This window comes from Pocillopora damicornis, chromosome 12 (genome assembly GCF_964200805.1).
Source record: "Pocillopora damicornis chromosome 12, jaPocDami1.2, whole genome shotgun sequence".
NCBI lineage: Eukaryota > Metazoa > Cnidaria > Anthozoa > Scleractinia > Pocilloporidae > Pocillopora > Pocillopora damicornis.
The window spans coordinates 3368855-3392058 of NC_142681.1; the positions used below are offsets into that span (position 1 = coordinate 3368855).

At 38.6% G+C, this 23204-nt stretch overlaps 1 protein-coding gene across 8 annotated transcripts; it reads left to right on the top strand.

Annotated features, from left to right (window-relative positions):
• Positions 1 to 45: 45 nt before the first annotated feature.
• Positions 46 to 23204, top strand: LOC113684742 (uncharacterized). Of its 8 annotated transcripts, none has more exons than XM_089190080.1 (18): positions 2986 to 3081; positions 4198 to 4729; positions 8447 to 8535; positions 8950 to 9014; positions 9679 to 9794; positions 11440 to 11502; positions 12098 to 12163; positions 12854 to 12991; positions 13891 to 13944; positions 14036 to 14084; positions 14411 to 14452; positions 15457 to 15585; positions 15671 to 15717; positions 16503 to 16577; positions 16948 to 17019; positions 17583 to 17643; positions 18271 to 18410; positions 18770 to 23204. In XM_089190080.1, exons 2-18 carry the CDS (start codon positions 4692 to 4694, stop codon positions 22173 to 22175), a joined length of 4650 nt encoding a protein of 1549 aa, XP_089046206.1. In that variant the 5' UTR covers positions 2986 to 3081; positions 4198 to 4691; the 3' UTR covers positions 22176 to 23204. The 8 variants fall into 8 exon arrangements, with proteins under 8 accessions (XP_089046203.1, XP_089046207.1, XP_089046204.1 ...); XM_027202137.2 differs by lacking the exons at positions 2986 to 3081; positions 4198 to 4729 and adding exons at positions 5950 to 6150; positions 6249 to 6295; XM_089190077.1 differs by lacking the exons at positions 2986 to 3081; positions 4198 to 4729 and adding an exon at positions 46 to 547.

The following is a 23204-nucleotide window of genomic DNA, read 5'->3' on the forward strand; positions in this document are numbered from 1 at the left end:
TGCCCGGTTATTATTCATTGCATAAATCTCTATCTATTGAATAACGCAGTACGCTTATTCGCTGAATTGCGATTTATCCATTGGATTGCGTTATCTGCCCTTTGAACAGCTGAGTCTGGGCTTTAAGCACCCGGAAATTGAAACTGTATGAGTTGATGTTTAGTCTACCAAAGCCTTTCTTTAGCACTGTTACGAACTAGATGTAAAAATATGCACCATTATTTGGTACTTGAACACTTCTCAAGAGAGCACCTTCACTTCATGGCATCCCCCGCTTAGCGAGTACCAAACATAGCAGAGGATCAATTGCCCGGTGTAATTTAATCGCGATCTAAAACTATTAAAATCGATGTACAGCCTAAGGAAGTATTCAGTTCAACCTGCTTCGTCTCGGCCTGTCATTGTTTGCGTTGTTCACTGATTTTACAAAACTGTTTTTCGCTTTAAAGATGACAACGAGTTTCGTCGCCTCTAGGAGTTCACGCACTTTTATTCCGGTTCAAGGAAATGGTTGCCAGTCGTTTACTGGAGATACTCTCGTACAAAGGTACGTGTTATAAGGTGCCTAAACGTTAATTAATGTAAACGCTTTCTTACCAAGCTTTTGATAAGTCTGTCTCGCCAGACACCAGAATTTTACGCTAGGGAACGTAAACTATCGGTTGTGAATGTTAACCTTAGCCGATTTCATTACCTTCGTGGGGGTGATTTAAAAGCGACTTGAACGAGCGAGAAGTCCATCACGCGAGCGAAGGTCTAATCTCCCTCGCGCGTGTATGACTCGTTCTCGCGTACCACCTGTCACTAGGCAGTACGGAGTTAATAGGCGGGCGAAAATCTTAATTGCATGACTTACTTGAGCTCTTAGTGTATTAAAGTTGAAACTCTCAGGGGCCACCACGCGCTTAGCCTATGCTTATGTAAATAAAGTAATGTTTCTGTTGGATGTCGCTCACCCTAAACAGAATGTGACATTTCGCTCGCGCGTGTCGATCTTATCGTCTTGTGCTGTGTTAAACCTGCTCGGGCTGATATCCACAATGCAACTACGTAATGGTTTTTTATTATACGATTTAGAACTACTTTGACTGGCACCTCTATGCGTATATTTTGTGATCGTTTTTCCACTCAATCTGAAAGCTGAAGAACTAAGGAAATTATTATTACATAGGATGGGATCTTGTGTTTATACGTGACCGTATAAGGTGAGATCTGTCTAACTTCCTTAATCAATTGACAATCATTCACGCACTCGAAACTGAAAACATTTTTAATGAGAAAGTGGAAATATTTCCTCGTCTTTGTTATACTAGGATATATTTTTACTTCTTTAGCCAATGATTGGACAGTTTTCCCAATGGAAAGCGAAGCGCTGTGTTACTATGGACACAAAACATATCACACGCGATACGTGTTGTTTTGAAGAAACAGAGAAACACCAACACGCCCTTGAAAATCCACCTGTTATTGACTTGCTAATTGAAAATTTGAACCGGCTTTTGTCATGATCATATTTAATTCCAGTAAGAGACAAGCATGAACATTTTTCTCAATCCCATTTCCCATAAAAGTTTAGTCCCCGAGAAACGCCGTCCAACAGAATTTTGAAAAGGGTATTGACAGAGGGATTACTTGTCATGGGTTAGGAGTGTAACATGGGAATGATGGTCAGGTCAGTTAAAACTCAAATGATTGGGTACTTAAAGCGTGAGTCGTAAACTGTATCATTAGCCGCTGAGGAGTTTGTTGTTTGCGCTAATATTATGGAGCGTGAGAAACATCTTACTCCTCGGAAAATGGTGACGCCTCTTTTTCTCGCACCATAAGTGCTAAATCCATAAACTGTACGCTCCTAACTGAGGTGACCTCGAAGCTAGGGAAATGATACGATTTTTTTCTTAATTTGCTGCACGCCTTATGACAGTTGTTTGTGAGGGTAGCGGTGGTCTTATGACCGAAGCGTGGCGTGCTGTTGTACTGCGGTTCAAAAGTGACGATTTTGACTCTTTGGGTTACTGTGATCCGCTCTCTTCACCCAGGAGTGTAAATTGGTACCAGAATTCAAGGAAGCCTGATTAATGCTGGAGGGAGGAAGGGGAGGGGGGGCTGCGATAGACATGCGTCCCATCCAGGGAGAGTAGTAATATTTCGAGTCACTTCGTACGGCAAAAAAACGAAAAAGTCTTGGCAGCTGTGTAAATCGTTTTCGCAGGCAGACTTCACCTGCGTCACACAATATTTTTATCTTAGCTCGTGTATTGTGGCGGAATTTTTGACAAAATAAGCAGAGATACTGACCTTTTTTGTGTTTCTTTTCTTAAGAGACGAGTGTCATTCGAATTGCTAATCCATTAATACCTTAGTAGAGAGTTTCCGTTGTATTTCTGTGACAGCTATTTGAACGAAATTAATCCGATTTTCCGACACTAGTCCATGCGGAAATGTGACATAAACTTGTGGAAATAACGGAATCAATTGTTTTTTACCTGACAGAAATACCTCAGAGATAATTTCGTTGTCGAATGAAACCTTTTCTCGACCTCTTCCCTCGTCAGAGATACTAAAAACCAGAGTAAAATAGTATTCATCAATCGAGTGAGATTGATTGATCGACAGACTATTTGTTAATCTATATGCGCATAAATTTTACCTGTTGCAAAAATATTGACAGTGCTGTCGACGTAAGAGTGACAAATCATGACTTCCTATACGATAATTTGATTACTAAAGCCTTGTATCAATGAATCGTGACTTAGTTCTCTGTTATTGTTTTTCATGTAATTTTTTAATATTTTTGCACAGATTTCCAAAGACAGATATTTAGACATTTCAAGTAGTATGTTGCTTGAGGCGCTGGCATAATTTATGAAAGTCATTCTCACCTAGATCTGCTGAGCCCTATGGGACTTGAATTTAAAAATATTATTCAAAGCGAATAAACGAGTGCTTTACAGAGGCGTACGCACAATGTGACGTAGTAAACGAAAGACAGCAGAATATGTCTTCTGGTAATCGAGGTGTTCTCCAAGTGTTTCGCCGGGCCGCAAGGAAAGCTAAGAATTTTCGACTCTTCACCAAAAGGTAGGCGTCTCTGTAATGTAGGTGTTTGTAAATCGAGTACATTTGGCAAGGCGGGGGGGTTAGTCTGTCGACAAAAAGAACGCTGTTTGGCCGAAATCTTCGAAATTCTCTGTAGTACGAAAACATTGTAGAATACAATTTGAACGATTCTTCGGGAACACGCACTAGCTGCGAACACAAGCCTACGCGTAAACACGCGATTAAGGGTTCGATCATTCGGTAGAAGTCGATTTCATCGATCGTGCTCCACAGGGACAATGAGTGCTTCTGGATTCTATTAACCAGAGATGGAAATTGATTATGGCTCGAAAAGCCCTCGCGAAATTATTTTCTTTTCACTAAGGATTTACTGTTTTGCGAAATAGAGAGGCCCACTCTTTTTAAAAGCGAGAAAAGTAGCGCATTTCCTCAGTGCTGATTTGCTAGGAAACCTTTCCCGATGCATGGATTGCAAGTTCATCTGACTTGTTTCAGTTTGTTTATATCTGGTAAGGATTTAGAATCGAAAGGTAGGATCATTAGAATGTTAGCGATTTTTATTTTTCGTCCAGGTTCTGGTGGCGATATTTTGGTTCAGGTCTAAGATCGCTTGCAATTCGCTTAATGAAGGGTCAAAACTGTTCAATTGAGCATCGTTAAGGTCATTAAGTGTGTTATCACACGACAATAACAGGTTTTTTTCCCATTGTTCACATGCAAAGCACGTATGAAAATAAAACCGATTGTGTGTTTGATCTCACCATACCGTACGATCGAAGCTTCGATCAAGTTCTTCACGCATCTAGTCACGCGCGTCTCGAGTGACTCCCTCTGGCGGAAATCGACTAGATTTGTAAAATTACGCTTAGCAAATAATCGAGGAATATTCAGCCGACCAGTCAGCAATTTCTTCGGTTAATTTATTTATGTTTGCTTTGATATTAGCCATTGAATCAAAGTGATTTTGCTCTGAATTATAATATTTTCCGGTTGCTCGAGGAGCGAGGCCGCCGAAGACGTCAAGACACCCATAGCTACACACTTATTGTTTACATTTGTCACCTTAAAATGTTTTTGCGATTTTCATTTACAGTTTACATTACTGACAAAAGAATTGCTTCCTGATTTAAATATTAGTTTTCCGGTCGCTGGTCTAAGGCCAAGCTACCATGCATCAACGAACAGTGGAATAGTAACACCGCGATAAAATTTTTCACGCAACAAATTCGTAAAGCTGTTTTGACTTACTTCGGATGCTTTGTGTAAAGAAAACATCATTGGGCAAACATTGGTTCTTCTGTCGGTGGTCAAGGCGATTTTATGGTTAACTAAATTTCCCTTTACTAAAAAAGTACGAAAGTGGGCATCGTAAAACCATGGTACTATTATTATTAGGACATGGACTTTGGTTTTGAATACTGTCATCACTGCTCTATTTCCAATCGTGGTTGTTTTCTCTTCTTTGAAACAAAGACAATAAAAACGTCATATCGACACTGTTACAGGTACACAGACAAACGCTAGCATCATCATGAATAAATACACTCAGACACCGTCTCACTCAACAGCAACAAAGACATTTCAAGATTAATCTCATAGATAGGAGATTTTTCATTTTGACCACGCTTTACATGACCTTGGCGGAGAGCGGCAGGACACAACGACTCTGGTAAACAAATGCATAATCGTAAATGGTGTTTCTTTTCGTATATTGAGCGTTGAAGCGGAAGAGGTAGGCTTAGATTGAGGGAATCCAAACAATTTCATGTTACCGGTATTTTAACAAAGCGAATACCGTTACTGTCGGTTTTTCATCAAATTAAGATGGTTGCTCTACCGCCCGTATTTATAGGATAACTAAAGAACGACAAGTTTCTGGAAGGAAGTCGTTTAGAGGAATAGCAGCGTCCGAGATCTTTTTAGAGCTTTTCTGGAAAGGATTAAATTAAAAATCCATAGATCTGTAGACCCTTTACTTTCGTGGCCTTTCATTAACAACGAATATTTTTGTTATCACTGTTTTTGCGGGCTTTTATTTCGTATTTTTCTTCGCTTTTTGCGCAAACGATGCAAACCACGTACGACGTTGAATATGTCTCGACTTGACCCAGTATTTTTCTAGCTTTGATCGTGTCTCTTGTTTGATAATTGAAAATCAAAATCATGCAAAAATTGGAGTTTGATCTGACGTACCGATAAAAAAGGCATTTGAAGGAGCAATAGTGATTGTTGTGTTCAAAATAACCAGCAGTTTCGTACCCTGCTTGGATTTTTAGTTAACATGCTTTAAGAGAATAAGATAATCACGGAGGAGCAAATATTGTAGATTGTCTTCAAATAACCAGCACTCTCCTGCCGTGCTTGTTCCATCATTTGTAGAGTGAACTGGAGTCTTCCTGTCATCTGAAGCACCATTTCCGGTATGTGTCACGTCCAAAATTTCGTGACGTACCAGAAATGTTGATAGCTTAGAAAAATATGACGATCTTAGATCAATACAGAATGCCAAACCTGGGAAAACAGATATGAGATAAGATCTGGACCGTTTTTACAGATTTCATTTTCAGTTTAAGTGCTCTTTACTACCTGAAATCTAACACCCTCGTGCATTATGTAATCCGACAATACCAAGTCACGCAGACGACTTCCGGTGATGAAGTTAGTCAACTATATCCTTCGCCGGTACACAGTCGTCACTTTGTCGCCGGCGATTCAAATGCGCAAGTAGAGAGGAACGTATCATGCGAGTCCTAGATTTTTCGTCGGAGACCTTTTACGATTTGAAACGCTGGTAAGGGAGAATGAATTACTCTAAAATACGTTGAATATTGCGTTTGCAACGCGAATGCCTTGCGAGATGCTTGTCAACATTACTGATGCGCAAGCGCAACCACAAGTTTTATTTTCTTTTATTTCGCCTTAACGGGAATGACCTGACGTGCGAAATCTCGTCGCAAATTTAATCATTGATGTTAGAGGTTGCTGATGTTATAGTTTTCGATGTGGTATTCTTGATGCATAATGTCCTTGGTGACTGTGTTAAGGTCTCCGTCAACTTCAGACAGCACGAGTTTGGCCACGGAAGAATCGGTAACATTTAGTGGACGTGCGCCTTTAGTGTTTTCTCAACTTTTACGATGATGTTTGATCGTCGTGTCGATGTTTTTATTTGATTGATACACTCTTAGGATGTTGACGAAGATCAAGAGGATAGCTCACTGAATAGGTCTAGAGCGTAAGTTTTGCCTTGGTGTTAATTTGAATCAATGTATGCCGTCAAAACAGTCAACGGCACATCTTTTCAATTATCGGTCAAGGTGTTAGAGGCTGCATGTATCTCATAGGGCAGCCCGTTACAAGGGAATAACTTCATTTTCCACCTCGAGGCTATGAAAGCGTGATAATTAACTTACTTAAAGCCAGGAACTTTTATCTTTTTGAGCAACTAGGTGCAATAAAATTGAGAGATAAGTTAAAAGGTTTCGAACTTAATTTCGCTCGCGATCTTGCTTCTGTTAAATGCCGCATGATGATTGACTGCGAATTTGACATTTGAAAGAAGTTTGATCAATAATTCTCTCAGATTTGCCTTTCGAACCTTATTTATCGTGGCAGAGAAGCAGATTGAACCTCTGTTTGTTTACGCTGATAAAGTCACTGCTTCAAATTTGTTTGAGCGTTGGAAAGTCAGTGAAAATATTGTAAGAATTCGCAGATGTTCTTGCATTAACGGACCGCAAAGGTGTTGAGAGATCTGTGGTCAGATAAAGTTCTTAGTGTCTTGGTACGGAGCCAAAATAGTTGCACTTGCCAAAAATAGCGAATGTAAGTTGTCATTTAGGTACCGGTATCTAAATTTTAACAACTTTGATATTTCTTGTACCTAAAAGCATGTTGATACCCCCAAAATTTTTCCATGTTAGGTTGTGCGATACCCATAAAAATGTTCGAATTTGTTGAGTGCAATAGTTAGTAAAATTAAATATTTTTTCCATGAGCAATCACTGTAATTATGCATAGTTCTAAACTCTGCAATTATTTCAGACATGTTTCTTAGCTTCTTGGGATGTAATTGACTTGTAAACCACAAGGGAAATTGTTGTCATTTTGAGGAAGCACTTAAGCCTTTGGTTTTAGGTTTGCGTGGACAACTTTTCAGCTACTTGATATTGGGTAAAAATTAGTTCCTTAGGTCAAAACTGGTTACAAAATGTGGCCTTATTTACATTGTTTTTCTTAGAACAGTATGGGACCCTGTATTAATTTGAGAAACTTCCATACCACTCTCCAACAGGCTTTCACAATGAAAGAACCAATATTTTATTAATCACCTCTATGTCAAAATTGTATTTTGTGAGCAGTTAAAACTATAATTTGTGTTGGGCATACAAAAGAAACTGTGTGTACTGTATGTCAGAATCAAATCAGTCTACACATTAACACCTTTTTTTTTATTTTAATCCTCTCTATTATGATAGGTGCCAAAGCCTGTACTAAATGCTTTTAATAACAAGTAATTTATTTCCCTGTTCTCAGTTGGTAATACTTATTTAGATGCATTTTCCTATTAGAGGGTTTCTATTCATTTGATCATTTTCTGTAATCGTTTAGTTCAGATATCTTTCAATAGTTTGCTACTTTTCAACTGTTGATATGTTTTCTGTAAAGCAGAAGTGTGCTAGGCTTTCTACAAGTAAAAGTTGTTCTTTTAGAGAAACACCTTGTTGCCTGCATGGCTCCAACATTGACCGAGGCACCTGTTGAGTTTTCATGATGTTTCTGTAGCACTATTTCAGACTGTTGTGTTGACTTTGGATCCACAGCGGAGGGCTGATGCATGTAATTATCTTCTGTTAGGAATAACAGATATTGTGGCTACTGTAGCATTCATAATCCCTATGCCATGAAGCATTCATAATACTTCGCTCTCGTGGTCAGAAGTTATTAATACCCAACAGATTAGCATGTAATTTATTTTGCTTTACTTTACATGAGACACAGCTTAACAGTTGGAAATATGAAAAGTTAGTCTTACAATAGATCATTAGTACATTTGTGTATTCAAATTCACTTACATGGGCATGCTACCAATTTTCTTTTGAGGCTAATGATATGTGTCTATAATGTAAAATAGGTTTTGGTTAGTCCTGCTGGTCATTGTCATTTGTTTGCATTTAAGCAACGTAGAGGAAATTTTTGGTTGAAAGTAAAATAATATGGGGTCGAAAATGTCATAAAACAATATGTTTGTGAATTACCTGTGCATTCATTGAGATGTGGAGAGTTTGGAGAGCCCTCATGAAGCCAAGGTTTTTCAGGGCTGAGCCTTTTCAAGTGACTTTGTTAATTAGCTTATAAAGTCATTCACCTTAAAAATTTTTTTCAGGTCAAGCTTTGAAGGATTCTTTGCATCTAAAGGAGCAGCATATGCCCTTCCTGATGGAGACTTTGCTCGCCGGGCCACAAAGCACGGAGGTGAGTTTTGTCTTGAACTGAAATTCTGAAAAATAAATCATTTGTCCCCTAGGAACAACCAAAAGTAACTTTCCCTTTTAAAATCAATACATTTCAAGCAGAAAAGTGATAAGAAGGGAAAGGAATTATTCGTAGAGAATGTTGTGTGATTTAACACCAAATTCTCAGATCTAAATTTGTTAGAAATGAATGGCAAACAGTCTGGTCAATGCAAAATGATGTTTATTTTACTAAAATATCAGTGCATTGTGTGCAAGATTGATTCAAAAACCAATCAGAAATTTATGAGCATTTTTTCATTAGACAGCAATGTTTCCATATTTCAGTGTATATTTTGATGTTTTGTTAATAATTTATTTATTTAAATCACAACCAGGGCAGCACTGATCAAATTAAAATGTATTTCCATTGTAGGAGAGATGCAATTGCATCTGCAAGCCATGGTGAACTTACTGCGGGATGAAGATGTGCTTAGACTTGTAAGATTAAAATTTTGATTGACTTGCTCGTACACTTTTTAACTTTTGAGCACCTCTAATTTCTTCTTACGATTTTAACCCTTAGTAAAATCTTAAGCCCTTTAACTACCAGAAGTGACTAACAACAGTCAATGAGAATACTAAAACTTATCAGGAAGAAGTTTTTATCTTGATCTTACACCAAATTCTCGTGACTAATTCACAAGGAATTGTGTAGCAGCAAGAGGAGAGAATTAACAAGCAGATCTTGGGAGTTAAAGGGTTAAGTCACAAGAATAAAGAAAATGATCAGCTTCTAATGAAGCTCTTGATGGTTTTACAAATTCTCCTTGTTAGAACATTGGAAATGTACAGAGAACAGTATGGAGAATATGCATAATGATGTTAGGGTTTAAGGAAATTTTCTCTCTCTCAAATCATAAGAATGAAGGAACTAGCTAGGAATGTATCCAGCACAATTAAATAATAATCACTGTTAAGATCTCACAAAAAAGTAAAATTATTTTTACAAAATACAATACTGGTACAAATGTAACTTGAGTAATCATGCTTAGATGGAAAATTATAAATTATGCTTTGCTAATGACAAGAAGATCTTTCTTTATATTCTCAGTTACAGTAAAGTTAAGTTGTTCGATATTTTCGTTTTTATTTCTGTGACCAGGTTATCAAACTGGAGTGCCAGTATCCAAACAGAATTCGCTATTTAACAATTGTGTCAGCATTTGGTCCAGATGAAGAAGAGCAGAGTATTATCGTGGGAGTGGATTGGACTGACAAGTAAATATAAGTAAATCATGATGCACTTAGGTCCTGCCTAATTGTTAATGAGCCAGTATGTTGTTTATCTTGATGTGCATGAATGCTTTGAGGTTTCAAATCTTACTTGGGAATAGATAAAGATGTTTTCGTCTTGTCACAAGTGTGGGACAAAGAAAAGATTCAGAGTCCCCACGAGGAATTGAACTTCAGACCTTTGCATTCCATCTTCCGATGCTCTACCACTGAGCCTCAGAGACTCCACAGTGAGCGAGGGCTATTATGAAGTTCATGTGACACAATATTATGTCCTGCTTACTGCTAGGATCAGCAATGTCACTAGCAGGTTTTTTTGTAGATAGATTCCTCATGGGGACTCAGAATTTTTTCTATGTCCCACGCTCATGACAGACGAAAACATCTTTCTCTATTTCTTTACCAAGCTCAAAACTTACTATTTCTCCTATTTCTACTTACATGGGAAGTTTAGACAACACTGAAAAAGCTAGAGTTGCTCTTAGCTGTGCCTCAAGTACCTCTTACACTTTTGTCATGCTCTCCGGACTCCTCACATACATTCATAACTCAAATTGCATGCAGTCAAAAGTGCTGTTTTTGTTCATGCCCTCAACATGCATCATTTAGCATAAAAATAAAATCCTGGGAAATTGAACTCTTCGTTCCACTTGAAAGACTTCACGAAAGAAGGCAGAGGTACATTTAGAGGTTGGCTTCTGGTTTGACTTGGTTTTGTATCAGTCAGTTGGAGCCATGAGGTTCTCTGATTTTGGATAAGGTAGAATTGAAAGAAAGTCAGAGAAAAGCACTGCCTCCTCTTCCCTCAGTAGAAATAGTTGTGAGTACTGACTATGCTGTAAGACTATGCTGTAAGACTATGCTGTAAGACTATGCTGTAAGACTATGCTGTAAGAACTCCGGATCGGGTGGTCCGGGTTCAAGCCCTGGCCAGGGTCATTGTGTTGTTTCTTAGGCAAGACACTTTACTCTCACAGTGCTTCTCTTCACCCAGGTGTACAAATGGGTACCAACAAATGTGCTGGGGGTAACCCTGCAATGGACTAGCATCCCATCCAGGGGGGAGTAGCAATACTCCTAGCTGCTTCATGCTAAGAAAACTGGAGTTAAGCACCAGCCCCATGGGCCACTTGGGCCCGTATAAAGGCATTACTTACTGAAAGTGTCAAAACTCAAGGATCTGATTTGTCTAAATGGTACACCTGCTATGTTATTGCTTAAGAGGAAATGCTGCATTACAAGAAAAATTTGCATTTATGTCCAGCTGGGACATGAAAAACCTTTTTAAAGTTTTTATGAAAATACATGTTACTGCCCTTTTGATTAATTGCAGCAGTTCACATATCCCTGCTCTGATTGAAACTGTACTAAATTCACTTTGATAATAACCCTTTAACTGTGAAGATGTGGTTGTAAATTCTCCCCTCTAGCCTCTACTCATTCCTTTGTAAATCAGTTACGAGAATTTGATGATACATATAGATCAAGATAACAACTCCTACTTGTCTAAGTTTGAGTATTCTCATTACCTGTTTGCTTAATTATGTATGGATATTGTAAGGAGAAGTTACATTTTGATCACTTCTAGGAGTTAAATGGTTACGTAAATTATCTAATTTGTTTTTCCTAGTGCCACCATTGGTTTGGTTATTCCTCTCTACAGAGATACAGTCATAAAGTTAGATGGTGATGGGTAAGTGGAAGAAGCATTCAAGCAGCAATTACTGTTGCCCATTCTTTTTCTTTCTCTACATGGCAGTCAAACTATAAAATAATCGAAGTCCTTATCATTCCATAGGGCTAAATGTTTCCAAAATTATTTATTACTTTATTACACCACATATATCTCTTCTGGTATCAAAAGGAACATTAACTATTGTTGCATATATGATGGGCACTTTCTTTTAAGTCAAAATTTTATCAAAGCAGGCTTGATTTACTTCAGGTTTGCCATCATTGTGTTTATTTCAGTCTATTGCTTCCAATATATTCAAATTTTCAATAACTGCAAAGATTTAAGGGTAGGCTTGACCTGGTTTAACTGCTAAAGGGGTACACTTGCATGCCCATGCCCTCACATGTTGTCTTTTGACTTAGAAACCTAAGAGTACAAGTTTCATGCTCTTATAAAAGAAACTCTTTGTAAGGGGTAGTATGGCTGTGTTTTGCCCTTACATCTGCTGTAGTAGAACATTTGGTATAAACAGTGTACATGTTTTAAAATATTGATAGCCATGTACATGTAATTTTGAGACCAAATTGACATACTTTTGGTTTCAATTTGTTAGTGGGTTTAAAATGACATCAGCAGAGAAGACATTCATTTTCAAGCCCATTTCTGTGCAAACCATGTGGTAAGTTGGTAAATTTGTCATGTTGATAATGGTAATGTCATCTATATGTCTGTTCTTCAACAGATCATAAGTAAGAACCATAAAAATGCATGTATAATTTAGCTTATCGTATAATAGTGTAGAACACATTTCTCTTCTGAGAGCAACTTATAACTACAGTGTAGTTATAGGTGGATTAAGTCAAAGATTCACCTTCCCCCCCAGCTTATGGGCAAACCATGGCAGTTGGACCATCATCTGCACCTAGGGGGTGGGTAATTTGAACCTTGCCTGGCTGGGGTGGGGAATTTGAACTGGAAGTGTCAAGTCTTTGTTGCAGAATACAATTGTTATATATGTAATTATGGAGGTTTTGAAGGTGATTAATTCAGTTTTGCAAGCAAATGGCTCAGAAGAAATAGTCCAGAAGGTCTAGGTTTTAAAGTTTGGTCAATGTGTAGAAAGTCACCATCGCTGATTTTGCCTTTTACAAAAAAAAGCTGGGTGCAGCATTTGAACACAATTCTTGCCTGACGGGGTGGGAATTTGAATAAACCAATCTTCAAAAGTTCAAATGCCAGGGGGTTGTGTGGGGAAATGATGAAGCTTTTTCATTGATCAACTCATTATACTCCAGCTCTTCTTCTTCATGAGCTTTAACGTATGTTTTAGACCAGTATTCAGTAAATGTTATTTTCTATAATTTTCCAGGACAGCCCTGCAGTGGATCCACAAGTGCAGTGACAATGCTCAGAAGCATAATTACTATTACACTAACTGTACATCTCATGCCTGGGTTGATTACTACTACAGAAAGATATCATCAGACAGAGTGTGTATTAATGAATGGTAAGTTTGAAGTTAGACTGAGTTTAGCTTTTGGATCAATGTCAGCATCTCAGCAACTGCCCATCTACCCCTCCCCTAGCCCTGCAACAGTCTCTTGATAACAAGTTAGGGTTACTGTTGGGTAAGGGAAGGGGTAGGTAGGTGCACAGTTGCTCAGATACTGACATTGATCCTAGCTTCTTCTTCCAAGTCAAACATGATGTCTATGTGATAGTCCAGTCTGGTAAAGATCCTTTTTCTTTTAGTGACAAGCCTAATTCTTTCACCTATGAGAGTGACAGGCAATTAATTTCTCCTTAAATTGTAACTATTGAGTTAAACATTAAGGTCATGAGAATAAAAAAAAATGATTGCTCCTGGTTGGTATACAAATTCTCCTTGTCATTTACCCAGGAAATGTATAGAGAACTTTAAGGAGTATATGCATACTGATGTTAGGGTGTAACACCTAAATAGTCATTTGTTACTTGAGCTAGGCAGTGTTACTGGAGGCAGTTTTACGTGCATTTTAATTTATATCTGTTTTGGCCTGGGGGACATTTTGCTCTTCTCTTAGGCTGTTGTAACATTTTTTTAGGCTCTACAATGCTGACTCAAAAGTCTCTCTTTATTGTTTTCCAACTTCCTTCTTGCAATTAATTTGTTTTTGTAGCATCCTGTCAGGGTAAAGGGAAAGCAAAAGTATGATTCTTATTTGAGTCTAGACTGCAAAAATGTTTGTTTTTCTTCTCCAGCATGACACACTTTTCCATAATTATTTTATCTTACTCACTCTACACCCTAAACTCCCATTCCATATCAAGAGAAAAACAACTTAAAAGAAGTATATTTTCTGAAAAAGAAAAAAAAAAAGGAAGTTGATTTATACCTTACATACTTATTCTAATCTTGTGTTATAGGCAGCAAATGGATGAACTTGAATCAAAACGTCCAGATTCACCAATTGGCACAACGTATGTACAGTAGTTCAATATATTTGTGACATGTTGTGGTGTCATAAAGGCATATTTTGAATAGTCTAATAATTTTGTATTAAAATTGCAGCACAGAAAAGGAACTTGTTATGAAACTTATTCGCCACAAGCTGAAGGAGGTTGGTACTGTCACACACAACATATTTAAATATGTGTTCTGTTTTTTATAAAATTTGCCTGTTTCTGTTAACTCTTTAACTCCCACAAGTAACCAAGACAGAATTTCTCCTCATAATATTAATACAATATCAAGCAGACAAGTGATGAGAATAAAGAAAAATTTAAATTAAGGGAATATAAGTTGATCCAATACCAAATTCTCCAAACAAACATTACAAGAACTGTATGGCAGACAGTAAGGAGAATTACTAATGAGATCTTGGGAGTTAAAGGGTTAAAATACTGGTCTTCAGTTATCTCACTATTATTCTTTTTATCATTAAAGGTTATGACAAGAGTTGACCTTGAGGAAATCACTTGTAGACAGGTACGGAGGGAACCAACAACTTTGATTTCTGAAATAAGAATGTTGCTCTATCTGCCAAAATTTTCTTCAAGTGCCTCCCTTCCCTTCTGCTTATTTTATAGATGAGAGAATGAGAGGTCACTTTTGACAAAGTACGTGTAGTGACAAGGGCTCATATGAAGTGCTTTGTGGTTAAGAAAAGTACACTTATCTTTGAGTACCAATTGTGCAACTATTTTGATTAAAACTTATGAAGCAACTTTGTTTTTTCCTGTGACAAAGTACCATGTCTTGATCAAGTACACTCTTTCAGTAAACACTGTCTTTTGTACTTGAAAGTTAAAAAAGTTTCCAGTCTCAATTTGAGGCCTTTTGGTGTCAACTCTTTAGCTTCCAGGAGTGATTAAAAAGTAACTATTGGTAATCCAGCAAATAGGTAATGAGAATGCTTAAACTAATCAGGTAGAAGTTGTTGTCTTGGCCTTTCACCAAATTCTCATAACTAAATCACAAGGAAAGTGTACATGTAGCAGCTAAAAGGGTGAATTAACCATCATTAGCAATCAGGTCTTGGAATTAAATGGTTAAATAATTTATTTTCATGACTATAATTATAATTTTGATGAAAGTTGATTGGCTTGTACTGTAATTCACAATTTTTGTGATATGACAATCTATATTACTCAAAATATCTGATTATTAATTTTCCCCTCAAGTAGCAACACATTTTCATAGAAATTACATTTGAAGTTATGAAATTGATGTTAGATCAAAGTAACAACTTCTGTGTGATATTTAAGGTAGAGTTTTCTCATTATCTGTTTACTGGATTATTTATGGATATTATAAAAAGAAGTTCCATGTTAATTAACTTCTGGGACTTAAAGGGTTGAGAAGTACCCACATTTTGAACAACATGGCCCATTTGTCATTGCTGTTGAGTTATTATTTCAGTTTATGATATTTATGTATGTCAAGGTTCTTGTTGGTGATGTATTTCTTCATTTGTGTCTCAATCTTTAAAGATAAGGAATATACTTGAAGAGGAAACACAAATGGAACTCAAGGAGTACAGATCTTTTATTGATGAAGAAATGATAACCATTTTAGGACAAATGGACTCTGCATCCAAAATATTTGATCATGTTTACCTGGTAAGTAAATACCAGATCCTTATTTCTTTTGGTGATTGATGAAAGTGAAGATATCTGTCACCATAACACCTTTCTTTTTGTGTAGGGCTCTGAGTGGAATGCTTCAAACTTGGAAGAACTTAAAGAAAATGGGTAAGTAAATAGAAGGGGGTGCATCGTTTTGAAATGCAAGGCGAAGGTCTGATTTTCTTACCCCAAACCGAGTGCATGTCGTTTCTTGAATTTCCCAAAATATCATTTGCTTATCTGGATCTGGTTGGCACATGCAAACCTCTTTGCAATCTTAGTACTGCCCAATAAATCTAAAAACTAATTGGAACAATGCACAAGGAGGTTATTGTTTGCCAATTGCAATCCTGGTTGAACAATTTATGAAAAGATCATGAGACTGGAGATTAAGCCATAAAATGTTTATACCACCCTAGTGATACTTTCTGTTTCAGAACAAAGGGAGGATTGAGCCTTTCTAAGATTTGTTTTTGTTTTTGTTTTTTTTTGGGGGGGGGGGGAAGGGGGGAGGCCAAGGGGGGCTAGTATTCCTCTTCCAGCTCCCTATACACATATTCTTTGCCCATTTCTGAAGCTTTTATGATTTATGGAAACAGAGCTGATATTTCTCTTTTCATATTTCACCTGTTTATTTTGACTTTGCATTCTAATTAGGAGGAGAATTTAGCCAGCTCTCAATCTTTGGAGTCAAAGGTTCATGACCAGCATTTTACCCATAAAATTAAGCACAGTGCATATAATTGTTGATGAAGTTCTAAGGCAAAAATTACCATGAATTGATAAAAAAACACTGCAAATTTTCATGAGTGACCCGTGGTTGCTAGTGTGAGAAATGACAAACGCAAGAACCATGCACTCGTTGTGATAGTTTTGTTTGTAACTCATTGAAAATATTTTCGATTTTGCAGAATTGGATACATCTTGAACATCACAAGAGAGATTGATAACTTTTTTCCGGGGACATTCCATTATCATAACATCAGGTGTGTGTCACCAGTTTTAAGTCTGTCAATTTGCTGAATGCACTCTTAATCAGTATGATGTACTGTTGTCCTGCAACTCTGTGAGAACGATAGTTATTCTCACAATTACTGGAATGTCAACGAGAAAATGATAACAATCTACTGAAAACTTTACACTGCGACCATGGACAATTATTGAAACCTTGATAAATAAATGAATAGATGAGATGAACAAAAATTGTCCTCACCTTACCAGGTTTATATTGAGGAAACGCGTACATTTTGTAATGAATTTGCTTCAGCAGTGAAAATTAAATAAGAAGTGAAGTGAGACTCTTCTTCGTTACTTTTTTTTGTTATTGATTTTTCTCCTCTTTTTTCATCATTTCAGAGTTTACGATTTGGACGACACCGAATTACTTCATCATTGGGATTACACCTACAAGTTCATACAGATGGCCAAGTAAGTAATGATTCCAGTGCCTGTTTACAACTGACTCCTGCCGGGTGATGTTAACCCTAGAGCTCCCATGAGTTGCCAAGACATCTAATTTCTCCTTACGTTATCAATACAATACAAAGCAGATAAGTGATGAGAATAAAGGAAAATATTAAGTGAAGAATTAGTGGTTGATCCAATACTAAATTCCCCGAACTGATACAATAAGGATTGTATGGCAGATAGTAAGGAGAATTACTTGGTCAGTTAGAGAGCCGAGCATATGCACTGGAAAAACAATTTCAAGTAAACGTTAACGGGATTCTTGGTTCAGCCTGCCATCAAAACAGTGTGCGTAAGCGTGGGAAAAACCTGTACCTAGTATCAGAGAGCGGCGATACATTAAGAGTGTGGTAGATTGTAGCTTAAGTTAAAATATAAAGATTATGAAGTTTGCACTAGGCGTGAAAAGACAAATTGGTTTTTTTTCGAGGCGCATCAAACACCAGTTGTAGTCAAACGCGGAAATGTGCTCCTGACATGTAATTGATTTTTCTTTCTTTTCTTTTTTCATGCTTGGTTTTCAGAAATGCAGGTTCGAAAGTTCTTGTGCATTGTAGAATGGGAATAAGCAGATCAGCATCAACCGTAAGCTTCATTTTTTTTTTGTAAAGATGTTGTATTTTCTTTTCCGTCGAGGCTTCGGCGTCTCTACTTTCCTGCTTTATTTATGACTGATTGGTCGACGCTGTTATTGAATGACAGACTGACTTACTGGTTGAGCGAGTGACAGACAGACGGACTGACTGACCCACCGACTGAATGACTGACTAACTGTCTGACTAACTGATTGGCTGATTGAGTGACCAACTGACTGACTTACAGACAGACTGATTGATTGACCGGCTGACAGACTGACTATCTAACTGACTGATTGGCTGACTGACTAAATGACTAACTGAATAACTGACAGACTGAGTGAATGACTCAGTGACTGATTGGCTGACTAAGTGATTGAATGAATGACGGACAGACTGATTGACTGACTGAATGGTTGGCTGACTGACTGTCTGATTGAATGACTGACAGACTGGTTGATTGACGGGCAGACTGACAGACAGGCAGAGCGGGCTCTAACTTGACACTGAGTCATTAATCAACCAACCAATCGTTTGACCGAGCTACCGACAATCTACTTCGGGAGAGACCGAGTGTCACGACCAGCTGACCAGCCGACGTAATATTGATTTAGCTGTCTGTATTTTTGTTTCTCAGGTTATCGCTTACGGCATGAAAGAATATGGTTGGTCTTTAGGTGACACTATGAAGTACGTCAAGGCGCGAAGAAATGTTGTTCAACCGAATGCGGGATTTTGGAAGCAGCTTATCACTTACGAGGGAATTTTAAATTCGAGGTAACTCTCCTCTTGCGCAGTAGACAGGGTAGTGAAAATTATTTTTGCTATGCGGAGGCTTTAAGAGGCTTTCAAACTTCATTTCAACTTTCCTGTACTCTTTCACCGCCAGTATCTTAGTATTAATTTTCCTTTCCGCTACCCATAAATTTCTTTTTATGTTAGTTCTGAGAATTTCGTGTTTAATCAAACGATAGGAATATCACTGCCTTTTTGCTCCTTGGTAAAAAAAAAAAGGTGCCCGAATTGTAGTATGCCCTTCTATTATAATTCTTCAGGTCTTTTGTGGCAGATATGATGACTTGATATCACGACTGTAGATACATATTTTTAAATGTGCAATATTTTTTCTCCCTCAGCAAACATCGCTACAACAAAATTTTCAGACATGATTCATTCTCATCCGATGCAGAGGAGCTGTGCAAGAGTGCCGTAGGAGCTGTGCAGAAACGGAAAAAGGAGGAACAATCGAATGTTGCTGTCCAACAAGAAGTTACGGTCACTCAGAACAATTTTTCAGAGGAATGTGAAAGCGATTCAAACTTAAAAGAGGGAGCATTACCTTTCGAGAAAATAGCTAGCGTTGCTGAGGCTACTATGGTGAATGCTGATAATGTTTTAACGTCCGAAGGCACCACGCAGGAGGGTAGCGATGTGGATATTGTGCCCGCGCCTAGTCCATCAACCGCCTTGGGCTCAAATTTGATGGTTGATTCCGGGGAAGAAGAACCTACGGGGACAAATTCTGTCCGAGGAAGTTTGAAAGTTTCGGAAATTGTTCAGAAGAGTTCGTTACAGCGAGTAAGTTCAGTACCTTCTTTATCAAATGGTGACCACAAGGGACAGGAGTTAGACAGCGAGTCTACAGGAAAATTTCGTAGATCGTGCTCCTTACGAGAGCGTGGTCCCAGAAAATTGCAACTTCTTCAGAATGACGTGAAAGTTAAGTCCGCCAGCGACGAGAATTTAAAAGGATTCGAGCGTAAAAAGAGGGAAATTCTCAACTTGGAGGAAAGTAAGAATAAGGAATGCATTGGAGATCTTAGTTCTCTGGGAAACAAACCACACGGAAGCTTGCCAAGGGATTTAGATGGTGTAGTTGAAAGCGGTTTTGTGAAACGCCATTCGAGAAAATTTGAAGAAGGCGTCCCTTTTGTGCTATCTGTGACGTTGTCTGATGATGCCGGCTCTGCGGCGCAAGAAGAATCCGCTGTTGAACTTTCAAAGGCAGTAGAAGAAAGTGATAAAATCACAGAAGATGCAGAGGAGCAAACTATCCAAAGCGAAGAACCTGAACCCGGTGTAGTTCGAAAACATAAAGAGGGTTTTGAATTGAAACATCGAGAGAGTTTAACGAGACGAGCGTTACTCCAGCGTGGCGGAAGTGAGGAAGCAAAAAGTGTTAATCATGAAGGAAACGAAATGGAAGGAGTCTCAGTTGCGGACAATGATTCGTCTTCATTGCAATTTCAAGAAGGGGAGGAGTGCAGGCGCGTCCATGGTGTTAACGTAGAGGCACTGGTTCAGAAGGTGAACGAGGATATGAAAAAGACCGTGTCTGCTCGGAGAATTTCAGCCTCAAAGAAAGAACAAGAGCTAAGAGTGTTTGTTCAGCAAGCAGGGGAACAAATGAAAGAGGCACTGAATAGTGTCGAAAACGAACCTTTGGACGCTAGCACCGACAGCTCTGTGTTCGATGATGCACCATCTGAGGAAATCAGTGATACGCGCATCGTTGAGAGTAACACAATGAAAGACAAACAGGAACTGCTGTGTAAAAGTTCCAGTGTTACAGGAACATCTACCGAGCCCAGGCAACTTGTCTCTTTCAAGAGTGACTCGAAAATCACGAATGTAGCTGAAACATCAGTCAGTGACACGGATGGGGGAGAAGATGTCGAAAATGTGTTGCAGAGAGGTCTTGTGAAACGGCACACACTTCTGATTGAGGGGAAACTGCAGCAACCCGAGCACGAGTCAGAGAAGGAACGCGATTCTCAAGAGGAAAAGGAAAGTGCAGGCTCAGACGACAGAGAAATGGGAAAAGAGTTGATAAAAAGTGAAGTTTGTGATACATCACCGGAAGAGATGTGCGTCGGGAGTACTTTGAGTCCGAGCGTCGAGTCAACAGATCAGATGAGCCCAGTAAAAGCAGAAATTTCGGAATCATCAAAGGAGAGTAAAGATACACGGAGTGATGAGGTTACAACAGATATACCCGCTAAGGGTCTGGTGAAACGACATACGCTGTTGATAGAAGGGAAGCTTCAGCCATTGGAGCAAGAGCTGTGTCAAGAAAGCGTAAAAGAACCTGGAAGAGAAAGTGAAATCACCAAAGACAAGGAAGTGTCGCAATGGGAAGGTGACGTGGACAAAGATCGAGATCAGCCAGACCTGGGAGTTGCACACGATGCAACTATCGGTGTGGAACCAGCAGTTGAAGGAAGAAAATTATCCGACATGTTCGAGGCTACAGAAGACAAAAGGAGTGAACAGGACACGGAGAACATTCCTAAGAAAGGTTTAGTCAAGCGCCATACGCTTTTGATCGAGGGGAAAATACAACCTCTTGATCAACAGTTGGACAAAGGTGTCGAGAAAGAAGTGAGAGATGGTGACGTTGCTCTTGAGAGTCAATTAGTTGAAAGTGAAGATCAGTTGCGGTATCAAATCGAGGAGCCTGGTGATCACACGAGTGATCAGCGGGACGAAGATGAACAGAACAAAAAAACTGCGGCTGGTTTGGTAAAGCGACAAAAACAGCGCATTGAGGAAAAACTCCATATTCCAGTGGTGGAACCCAAAGAAGAGCAAGAGCAGGAGTTGTCGGGCAACGAGATTGCGACGGTTGAAACGAGTGGAGGAGAAGGTTTCCAAGGAAGTGATCTGAAGGTTGAGTATGATGGTGACGAAGATCAGTTACAAGAAAAGGAGCAAAACGAATTGGGCGTGGATACTTCAAGCGTTGTGAAAGTTAGGCAACAGGCTCAGCATTTAGAAGGAATCATTCGTGTAGCACACGATGAGGACAAGATCAAAAGGCAATCTTCTAAAGAAGAGGATGCGAAGTGTAGTGAGCAATCGCCGAAAGTTGTTATAGTCCCTCGTTCCTGCTCAGACGAAACTACGGAAGATGGTGCGGCGGATGCAGGTAGCGAAGAGAAAATGGAAGTCCTGAGTGACACGGCTGTTGACAAGGCTCTGACCAAAGCCCAGGAGAACTTGGTTGTAGAAAAAGAAAACCTCGAATTGGAGAAGGAGCAGCCTGTTGACTGGGAATATGCAAACGTTCGCCAGAGAACGCAAATTTTCGAAGCTATCATGGGACGGTCTGACCAGGACATTCAAAAAGACGATGGAGACAGTGAAAATCAAACTAACTCGCTCCGTCGGCACAAATCGATGTCGAAGGTGTTTCGTGCGTCCGAGAAGCCTACTATGCGTCGTCGGTCGGTTTCGGATGTAACCCAGCCTGTTTGGTCGGGTTCCGTTCGTGAAGTCGGTTATACTATTCAGTTCAAGAAAAAAGTTGCGGAATATTCGGGTTCGTCTTCTCTTCCTCGCGACTGGAGTCCCTTTCACAACAAGCAGAAACGAAATGATTATTCCTCTGAAATAATTCACCAGGGTGAACTCAAAGAGAAATCCTGCGGAGAACTTATCGACAACCAGGACAAAGAAAATCAGGCTTGTCAGAGCGTAAAAGAGACAATCCAGGCTTTAGATTCAAAGAATCAAAAAATTATTAGTAGTAATTTAAGCTAGATGCAAGCACTTGTGCATTCAAGTTCTCCAAGGATCGTTCCCAAATTTGTGGTTTTCAAGAAATATATTTTCTATTTTGATTTGAAATTTGAATTTTGCACACAGAAATTACATTTGCGAAGAAAATCATTGGTTATACATAGTCTTTTACGATCAAGAAACTTAATTTTACTGCCGAATTTAAAGTAGGCTTTACTCATCAAGCTTTGGCAAAATTTGGCAGATGAAACGTTTTTATCGAGTTGACTTATTGTTGGTTCGTCACGAGAAGATTTCAAGCTCTATTTTACAGTAGAGAAAGATCTTACCTTTTTGCGAGATTTGAAATTGGGGATAATTCTTCATTTCAAAGGATTAGATCTTAGCTGACTACAAATTTGATACCAATTTTTCGCTTTTTATCCAATGTTACTATTTTCAGTGATATATGCAAGATACCATGCCCTAGAATCGCATGATTTGTTTTGTGTGTTTTTGAAATATAACTAAAAGCGGTTTTCAATTGAACGTGCTAACATGAAGGCCTCAACTCAGGAATACATCATCCAGCGGTCATTTTAAACCTACGGAAGCGCGTTGCCAGACGAAGGGGAAAAGACCTGAATGTTATTTGGTCTGATCGGTAGATCAACGATCGCGATTATTTCAAGCCAGTCACCGAGCGAAGTTAATTTAACTCATTGCTGATGTTTTGGGACAGTTGAGAATCGCTTTTATTAAGATAGCCTTAAGGCGACATAAAGTGTACTTCACGATAACGAATTTCTGATACCGTCATATTCTCTGCTGAAATACAGATGGAGCAGATTTTATATGCGTTTCTCAGAAGTTCAGTTGGAATCTTATCTCGGCACTTTGAGGAAAGAAATCTTGAAGTCTAAAAGATGTTGAGTCAATTCACCTGTTGAATTTTATTTTTACGTGGTCAATTAGAAAGACACGATGTTTATATTAAAAGAATGGTAAATATAGAATCACAGAAAATATTTAATTATGTCGTCGATTTTGAATAAAGAAATATTTATTGTG